Source organism: Gymnoscopelus braueri (assembly GCF_963280865.1).
Source record: "Gymnoscopelus braueri genome assembly, chromosome: 12".
Lineage (NCBI taxonomy): Eukaryota > Metazoa > Chordata > Actinopteri > Myctophiformes > Myctophidae > Gymnoscopelus > Gymnoscopelus braueri.
Genome location: NC_137614.1, coordinates 37,734,496 through 37,744,495, shown reverse-complemented (window position 1 = coordinate 37,744,495; position 10,000 = coordinate 37,734,496). Strand labels below are relative to the sequence as shown.

Sequence of the window (10,000 nt, the reverse complement as noted above, 5' to 3'; positions counted from 1 at the left end):
TAGTATGTTTAGAAGACAGATGCTCGGTTTGATGTTTACCTGGTATAGCTAGTTTCTTTGAAGCGCTACATTGTCCTCTTTGCACTCTACTTATGTGACTACAGTATTTACCCTGTTGTTTGTTGACTGTTTGTTCGTGATTACTCAGCTTACTCTAATCTCGCACTCTTGTAAGTCGCTGTGTGTGTGTGTGTGTGTGTGTGTGTGTGTGTGTGTGTGTGTGTGTGTGTGTGTGTGTGTGTGTGTGTGTGTGTGTGTGTGTGTGTGTGTGTGTGTGGTGTGTGTTTTTCAATTTCAAAGTACAGTACTTGAGTAAATGTACTTAGTTACTTTACACCACTGATTAACTATAACAATCAATCAATCAATCAATCAATCAATCAAAACTCACCTTGCCCAGATGAGTCTGTTGCTTGAGTCTCTCCAGCAGCTGGGCGTTGCTGTGCTGCTGTTGCAGCAGGTGGGCGTGTAGCGGCCGCGGGCTCTGGGGGAGCGGCTCCGAGCGGGTCCGACTCAGGGGCTTGTGCGGGTGGCCGGACCCCGGGGCCAGACGGTCCAACTGTGGGGCGAACTGCAACGAAACAGGGCCCAGACCTGGGACTAGAGGGGGGAGAGGGAGAGAGAGAGAGAGAGAGGGAGAGAGAGACACAGAGGTTTTGTATAAATTAAGAAAGCAAAAGCGGCTCGACAAGACCAACACACTCTATTACGGTTTTTGAGCCACACAGGCAAATGATATAATATTTTAAAAAGTACACAAAACTAGTTGTACGAACGCTTGTGTTATTGTTGTACTGTTTTATTGGATCTTGTTTAGTCGATACACTTATTTGTTTTAGCTCCTGCTCATTTGATTTTGCTATTGTTGTCTCATCTGTTTAAGGAAAATAGGTAGCTGATATATTGCACTTTTACCTTAGCGCTAGGTATACTCTTGGTTGCTTGTTTTTGCAGAAAATGCACTTAATACTTCTGGTGATTAGTAGTTTTCGTTCCCTACCTATGTTGAATGCACTTATTGTAAGTCGCTTTGGATAAAAGCGTCTGCTAAATGACTGTAATGTAATGTAATGTACACAACTACATAGAGACATTAACAGGCTTAATTCATCTAAAAAAACTAAACATTAAGTTAATAAATAAAAGAAACATCGAGGGATACGAGGGAACCTACTGTGAACGCAACTTCAGGGTTTACAAGCCATAGACGTCCATTTCTCAGTGGGTCGTATAATGACCACTACGTGGTGCTATAACACTGGAGATGGACAACCGCAGTCTTTAACTGATGAGGCAAGGCTGTCCTTAATCTAACATGTAGCATCAGGATTTAATGTGTATGCAGTGGTGTAAAGTAACTACAGTGTAAGTACATGTACTCAAGTACTGTACTTAAGTACAATGTTGAGGTATTTTTACTTTACTGGGGTACAGCACTTTTGTGAGATTGTAGATCTGCCATTTTCAAAAGATTTCTTCAGTATATTCTGATGCCAACACTTTTTGAATACCAGACTTTTACTTGTAAAAGAGTACAGTATTTCTACCTTGTTGTATTCATACTTTTACTTAAGTAAAAAAATGTGAGTGCTTCTTCCAACACTCTGTGTATGTGTGCGTGCATGCGTGTCTCACCGGTGAGTAGTGGTGTGTGCACCAGTCCAGAGGGCTCCAGTATGATGACGGATTGGAAGTGGGGGGACAGCTGTCCGGTCTGATCGTCCCTCCCCAGGGGAAGGAACATGGAGGAGCCCACCTGAGGAGGACAATGTGTAGAATACCTTTACTCGGCTATGTTTTATATTGTATATTCTCAATACATTTAATAAACAATAAACAAATACTATAAAAGTAGATTGAGCTATTATTATAATAATTTTTTATAGTAGTAGTACTGTAGTATGTCCCATAGAGCTCTGAAACTCCTCAAGAACATTTGTGACCCATTAGGGCACACATTTCCACCCCCCAAAAAAATCTTGCAATTCCAACATAATATTTTCTTGCGAATTGTGACTTTATATTTCAGGATTCAGATTTATTTCCCTGGAATATCAAGCCTATAACTGGGAAATCCAATGTGAAATTGCAAGATAAGAAAACCACACAATTCAGAGGCTTTTCAAGTCTGTTTTGTGGTGGAATGGGCTTCCATATCTAAGCCATGTTTTGAAGAATACTGCATTATAATAATATGTATATGTAGCAGTAGTGGCTCAGCCTCAGAGCCTCTGCCTGATGACCAAAAGCCTAAGATCTCCCGAGGGCCACGGTGGAATTCCCCTTTAGGCTAGTGGATAAGATGATGGCTTTCCACACGGGTTCGAAGACCCGGGTTCGATTCCCAGGCGTTACATACAGTAAATGTACATATGTTTACCCTGGCGTTAGCGGGAAGTCCCAGGGTGATGGTTGGCAGCGTGGACGGACTGTGGACGGTGAAGTTAGTAAGAGAACCATCCTGCAGCAAAAGCCTCTGAGCCTGAAATCACCAAACAGAGAGAATTTAAAAGGTGCAATAGACAACATTCAGCCATTATATGTGACATTATTTCCCTGACTCATGTCTAAGCACCATGCCGTTTGCAACATTGTAACGTGATGGCTGCATTCAAGTGTTTCTTTAGGGGGAAGTAACCAAAACAGAAGCAAACAGTAATAAAAAAAATTATGTAACAATGTGTGAGTAAATAATAACATTGAATCCATTGGAATACAGGATTTTATTTCCATTTCTGGAAAAGTTTCGGTTTTGGTCAACTCATTCAAACCGGGTAAGCGTCTGTGTAATTTTTTGCGTTGGCTATTAAAAAATAGCACATATACAAGCTCTTCGTGCCGCGCTGTGAGCTTGTACATCTGCTATTTTTGGGAAAAAAAAAAGAATCTTGAAAGTGTGAGAACTACTGATTTAGAAGGCATTTGTAGATTCGGCCTCCGGTCTTAAAGGGTTAATATTGTTCACTCTCAATAACGCTTTCAGCTCCATTCGATGTACGAACGTTTGCATAACAGCGTGTTTCTGGTTATTCAGCCGACAGACAGGTGTTGTGGTGATTAAATGAATAGCACATGAACCCTGAATGTCCCTGTGCTCCTGTGTCTTTGCATTTAAACATGTCATTACTGCCGCCAATGAATGTTCACAATCATGTCGTCATCACCACCGCCATGCACGGCTCAAACCCCCTCACTTCACACACCCACCAAATCATTTCACCATCAGTCACAATTCAAGTTCATTCAAGTGTATTAGTTGGATGTTCTTTTAGCTCAGTGAAATAGTGTGACAATGTGACCAGCCCAAACAAAACAGTGTAATGATAATAATACATTTTACTTTACATTTGAAGCAAATCTCAAAAAGTGATACAGGGTAAAACACTGGCATAAAACACTGGCAACATTATAGGAGAGTGAAGGAAATAGTGTGTGTGTGTGTGTGTGTGTGTGTGTGTGTGTGTGTGTGTGTGTGTGTGTGTGTGTGTGTGTGTGTGTGTGTGTGTGTGTGTGTGTGTGTGTGTGTGTGTGTGTGTGTGTGTGTGTGTGTGTGCGCTAACCTCATGCGAGAGGCCACCAGCAGATGGCAGTAGACCATTCTCGTTGGGCAGACTGTCATTAGGTGAACTACAGCCAGAGACTGGAGTACTGCTGCTACTGGGAGATGAGTCTGAAGAGAAACACACACAGAGAGACACATTTAACCACTTGAATCTTAGAGTTCCTATTCTGGGGGCGAACATTTGTCGGAAATAGCAGATCAACAAGCTCACAAGATCGGCTATTTTTGGGCCTAGTACTGACCCCTGGGGGACTCCGGTCTCCGGTCAACTAAGTATATTTAGGGTTTAAATCGTTAACATATATTACATTGTGATGTGCTGATATAAACAGCAACATCCAGTATAAAACTGGATTTGTAAAGTTTAATTTACGACGGTGAGACTTGGTGTGTCATGATACCATCGGCGTCGTACTACAGATATACACCCTTATATGTGTGTGTGTGTGTGTGTTGTGTGTGGTTACCTAGTGCGTCAGGTACTCTGTGCTTGACACATGGCGGGGCGCTTTCTTTGCGGGTGAGCGGGCTCTTGCGGGTGTTGAGGTGTTTCTTCAGCTTGTGTTTCACTTTCAGATTGGGCTCCGATGCTACAAACACAATGGCAACAGTGACTCAGTAGTGACGATGCTACAAACACAATGACAACATGTGACTCAGTAGTTACAGGATTCCAACTCTGGTTTCCCACATGGGAGACCAATAGCATCTACCGCTCATCCAACAGGGAATCCCCACAATGCCGGGCTTTTGATTCGCTTGTAGGTCAAACTCACAAGCGGCAGTTATTAAGTGGATCGAAGGCCCAGTAGAGCTGTAGTTGTCCTGGGGGTTGTTGAGCCTGGCACCACTAGTTTAATGTGAGCGAACCACTGAACCATAATTAACTGATTAAATGGACCCTTTAGCCTGGTTTAAACCAATGCAAACCCACTGAGGTTGGGGTTCTATGAGGTGTGTGTTCCAGTTTGTACTGTGATATTATATACACGGCAGTGTGTAGTGTTGTGTTACTATTGGTCCACGACAAACCTGTCTGGCGACTGGATTAAGATCAATAATCTCTCCAAGAATCCTGGTAGTCACAAGACTTTGCGGAATCATATAGCGTGGGCAAAACGATTTATCAAAGACTATGCTAAATGTCCAATCCTGAGTGTTAAAACGAACTCCGAAGAGTGTACGACATTCGTACACGGAGTTAAATTAATACCAAGGATTATACTGTGTGTACATGTAAATATGACCAGGAAGTGAAACGTTCAGCCATTTGCATTTAGTTTGAGACATGTGATTTCAGTGTGTAGACAGCAGTATGTGTGACTGACTAGCATGTTAATGTCACCGTGGCGGTGTGTGACTGACTAGCATGATAATGTCACCGGTGTGTGACTGACTAGCATGTTAATGTCACTGGTGTGTGACTGACTAGCATGTTAATGTCACTGGTGTGTGACTGACTAGCATGTTAATGTCACTGGTGTGTGAGAGACTAGCATGTTAACACATTAAGACCTGAGGCCGATTCTAAAAACAGCTTCTAAATCCTACCAATGTTTTCTGAAAAACGAAGAAAAAAAATGTGTTGCTATCGTCTCTGTCGGGTGGAAACCTGTCCAAAACTGTTACTTTACAGGATTCAAATTCCAAAATAGCAAACATAGCAGATCTACAAGCTCAAAACGGGTCGCGATTGCAGATCTGCAATTTTTTATACTTTTGTGTGACGCTGTAGAAAAACAAAAAGTTAAAATATGGAGATAAGAGGTTTCTGCCTGACAGCGACGATTTATAGCAACAACTAAAATGACACAGATGCGTTCCCAGCTTGAAATGTATAACAACGTATACTGTAGGTGTAACAGGTCTAAATGGGTTCATGTCACTGGTGTGTCCCAGACTCGTACCGGCCCGCCGTAAGGGGGTCTCATCACAGCCGTCGTTGGACGAGGGAGGGGGGGACGACACCCCAGGCTGAGAGGAAACACCGGGGTCTGGAGCCAGCTCTCTGCAGGAACACACACACACACACACACACACACACACACACACACACACACACACACACACACACACACACACACACACACACAAAGAGTTTCTATTGTCAGAACAGATAGATAGATAGACAGACAGACAGATGGATAGATAGATAGAAAGATAGATAGATGAATAATTTATTAGTCAGAAATGTAAACAGCACGAGGTACAGTCAGACATTTAGGCTAAAAGGATAAGTCCTGGGGACTTGTTTCCATTGTGGTCCTATACTAAATAAACCACTGGTTTCAGATCAACTTTATCATCCCACATGGGGAAATTAATTTGGTCTCTTGCTACAGACATAAAAACACCGAAAACCCCACAGTGAAACAACAGAATTGTGTATTTTCCCTTGCTGACCATAAGGTTCAAGGAACTTTAGAAACCTTTTACCTCGGAACTACACAGTCCTTGAAAATTCTTGATTCCTGTATTGAATTAGTGTTTGTGTTTGGACTGCACCTTAGCCATTAAGATTAGGGGAACAAATATGAGGTGACTCATACATGACACACTACATGAGAATACTGCAAAAATACAGCAAGCTGTTGTGAAGCTGTTAAACTGTGAATGATCTAGGACGATGGTTCTCAACCAGTGGTCCGGGGACCACCAGTGGTCCTTGAGGGGGTTCCAGGTGGTCCCCAGCTAAATGATGGAAGAGTTGGTAACCAAATGGACCCTTATGGTTCTTTAACTCTTGAGAGAGTAAAATGAAGGCTCTCAGGAGTTAAATTATTGTTAAACATCTGCATTACTTAATTAAAGAATTGTTATTTTGATCAACGTTGGCCTGTTTATCTCTCCTATTGGTACCACATCAATGTAGCATGGAATTGTGGACAAAATCTCATCCAATGATAACAAAATATTCAAAGTTTTGGTTTGGAGAGGCTAAATCTCATCAAATGGTGGTCTGTGTCTCAAATGCCGAATAAATAATGGACCTTGACATGAAAAAGGTTGAAAACCACTGATCTAGGAGGGTGACCTGATAGCCAAGTGGTTAGGGTGCATACCACATGGGCACAAATTGCCCTGATAATTGGGTCCCTACAACTCGCGGTCGGCCAGACCGTTTGCTGTGGTTACCCTACTCTCTCTCCGCATAATATATATTTCACTCTCACTATCAAATAAAGGCTTAAAGATGTATGAAACCCGAGGCTGATTTTGCACAGTAGTTTGTTTTCCAGTTTTCTCAGCTTTAAAAATATGTGGTATAGGCTAGTAAGCAATGCAGCTGCAGCTAATAACATTAATAATGGGTGAGTTAGGTGGGCCAAGAGCTATGGGTGTGCCCACTGGTCAATGCTTGCACATTGACACACCTAAATCTAACCAATTATTAATCGTATTAGCTGCAGCTGCGCTGTTTACATCATAGTGTACTCTAGGATCAGTCAGATGGTGGGGGAAACCAAGACTCCTAAATTGATTTCCTGTATCTGTGAACCTGTACCAGAAGTAGGACATGAGTCTATTAATTCCATTGGAGAAGTGACCATAACCACAGATTATGACTCTGGTTCCTAGTCACTTATACCCTTCCATAATCTGTATTGTATCATTAATATCTGTGCATGCGTGTTACCTGTAAGCTACAGGAGCTGAGAGGGGGTTGGAGTTGGTTCTCTCCAGCGCCGCCTGTTTCTGCTTCTTAAGAATCACTTCCTGGAGTTTCTGTTTGACCAGGGAACTGGCCACGGCGCCTGTTAATCAACAGCCAATCACAAACAAGATGGAAGAAGTAGAACTATTAGAAACATCTTACTAATCTGCTATCCTCATCTATAATGTGTGAACAAATATCTTGTACACTCATGCTGTATTTTCAAAGTGAGTTCTGAGTCTAGTATTAGAATCTCTGTTATAAATCATTCATTTTCCAGCCAATCAGAGAGCAGTGACCTGTATGACCTACTGTACCTATGATGCACTTTTCTTACCTTTTAATAAAAGAATGTGGTTGGTCTGTGGAGGTTGTGATACAGTCACCAGCTGATTATTTGTACCTGACAGTGAGGAGTTTTTCAATACACCACACATTATGTCATGCTGCTATATTATAATTGTTATGATTTAGGGTTATCTTGGCATTGCGGTTCGTTTTTTTGCTATGCGTTGCGCTGTTTTGCGTTGCATTGTTTTGTGTTGTGTTGCGTTGCGTTGCGTTGCGTTGCGTTGCGTTGCGTTGCATTGTGTTGTGCTGCGTTGTGTTGTGCTGCGTTGTGTTGGGTTTTAGTCCCCTGTAGTTGTTGTTGGGGTATTTGTCATTGTACATTTGCATTTATACATCCTAACTATGAGGAGCAGTGGGCGCCATTAATACAGCGCCCGAGGAGGAGTTACGGTAGAAGTCTTGCTCAGGGACATTTCGACATGTACAGTACTGTAAGATAGGGTGTCAGGTCGACTCGGTGGGGGGGGTGGGCTGTATGTTATGTCATGTTATGTTATTTTACGCTACAAAATGTGTGTGTCTGATGTCGAGCCCCTCTGTGTGTGTTTCTGTGTGTGTTTCTGTGTGAGTGTGTGTGTATGTGTGTGTGTGTGTGTGTGTGTGTGTGTGTGTGTGTGTGTGTGTGTGTGTGTGTGTGTGTGTGTGTGTGTGTGTGTGTGTGTGTGTGTGTGCGTGTGCGTGTGGAGGTGACAGGAGGTGTCATGACTGATAGGGTCAATATTGACCCAGTGACTGCTTGTGTGCACAGCCAGGCTATATTTAACCCCACTGTTAAAATAACACGGGTCAATAACCAGAGTGTTCTCACCATATTTATAGTTCCATACGTTTTCATTATATTTCATTATAAGCATCCTAATGACACTGCTCAACAATAATACCATTGTATATTATTCATGTTTATGTAGCCTACTGGCTTCACACCGCTCGGTACGGGCACTCGCTTCGCTAACGCCTGACTCAGGTGTGCCTAACAGGGCTTTTACTCGTTAATAACTGGTTTTCAATGTTTATAACTTGTTTTTAACTTGTTTTCAATGTTTCTAATAGCAGCATTACCTTATTTTCAATCAAATCTGCATTCTGTCGTCAAGTCACTTGAGAGCACAGTGAGTCTATTGGACAACCCTGTCCTTACACATTGACAAGTGAGTCTAAAGGGACACCCAGTGCTTAAGGGATCCAGGCCAAGCGTCTGTACAGTATGTGACAAGCTGGGAGTGTGAATGTGTTGAAAGAAATAAAGAGATGATTTGAGGATTTGTCATATTGTCGCATAAAATATAACTATCATAGAATTTGATATATTCCTCAGCCCTGTGATGCAACACAACATTAGCTTGTAAATCAGTTGATGTAGGCACATCGTGTGATAGAGTACAAATTAATCCTAAAATAATGCTGTCTGAGGTCACACTAACTCACACTCGGGGGGGAAAATCCTTGAGTGCCGTAAGTGTGATGTCAGAACAAAATGGCTGCCGAGTGAATATTATGGTCAGTGGAGGAACTCATTAAAGGAGAGCTACAACTTCTGTTTGTGTAACTTAAACCCTGAAATGTGTGCTCCACTCACTCTGTTGACTCTTGTCCTTGTGTTTAAGCTGTTGCAGCTCCTGCTGTTTCTCCTGCTGCTCCTGCTCACGCCTCCTCTGCTCCATGTTAAACTACACGCACACGCACACACACACACACGCACACGCACACGCACACGCACACACGCACACACACACACACACACACACACACACATACACAAAGTGATGACGACAATTGCGGATATTTTAGTGGTAGAGCATTCTATCTTCTAACAGTTAGTACAACATTTCACTACAGTCTTGAATGACAAAACATGAATTATGTTAATTTCATATCACTCTGCCCTTCTCTCTTCCCCTCTCCTCTCCTCTCCTCCTTCCCTTGCCTCCTCTCCTCTCCTCTCCTCTCTTACCCGTATGTGCTGGTGCAGTTGTTGCTGGGAGAAGGGGGTGCAGGGCTGGGTGTTGAAGGGTCCCAGGAGGAGTGGGGGGTGGAGGGGGGTGAGGAGTGCCGTGTCCGAGCCGGGACGCATCCCCCGCTCGCCCACACGCAGGTCCATGGAGAGAGAGACGGCCGCCAAGGAAGAGTCTGTGAGAGAGAGAGAGAGGAGGGAGGGAGGGAGAGAAGGAGACAATTTATTATTTTAATTATGTTTCATTTTATTTAATTTTGAACACATTTTTGTATGACTGCTTATGAATTATTTCTGAAAACACAATGAAACCATGATATATTGACATGAGAGAGAGAGAATAATACTTCCATGTGATTCTAAACACACACACACACACACGCACACGCACACACTGCTTCTCTTTTCTCCATGGCTGCCTGCAGTAACAGTTCTCCCGTCCTCGCAACTGCAACGTCTACTATCTTCATCTAAACTAGAA

General features: G+C 42.8%; 1 protein-coding gene across 4 annotated transcripts in view; it reads right to left on the bottom strand.

Annotated features, from left to right (window-relative positions):
• hdac7a (histone deacetylase 7a) overlaps positions 1-10,000 on the bottom strand; it is an 86,797-nt gene that overhangs the window by 28,646 nt on the left and 48,151 nt on the right. For all 4 annotated transcript variants that reach the window (XR_013934162.1, XM_080444329.1, XM_080444330.1 and 1 more), the window contains 9 exons: positions 9,520-9,695; positions 9,145-9,235; positions 7,200-7,317; positions 5,470-5,570; positions 4,030-4,152; positions 3,561-3,670; positions 2,381-2,482; positions 1,636-1,756; positions 392-600 (listed from right to left, as the gene is read on the bottom strand). Coding sequence is in view for 3 of the 4 variants with exons in the window: in XM_080444329.1 (XP_080300455.1) it covers positions 392-600; positions 1,636-1,756; positions 2,381-2,482; positions 3,561-3,670; positions 4,030-4,152; positions 5,470-5,570; positions 7,200-7,317; positions 9,145-9,235; positions 9,520-9,666 (1,122 nt within the window). In the remaining variant the exon portion in view is untranslated. The remainder of the gene's footprint in view (positions 1-391; positions 601-1,635; positions 1,757-2,380; positions 2,483-3,560; positions 3,671-4,029; positions 4,153-5,469; positions 5,571-7,199; positions 7,318-9,144; positions 9,236-9,519; positions 9,696-10,000) is intronic.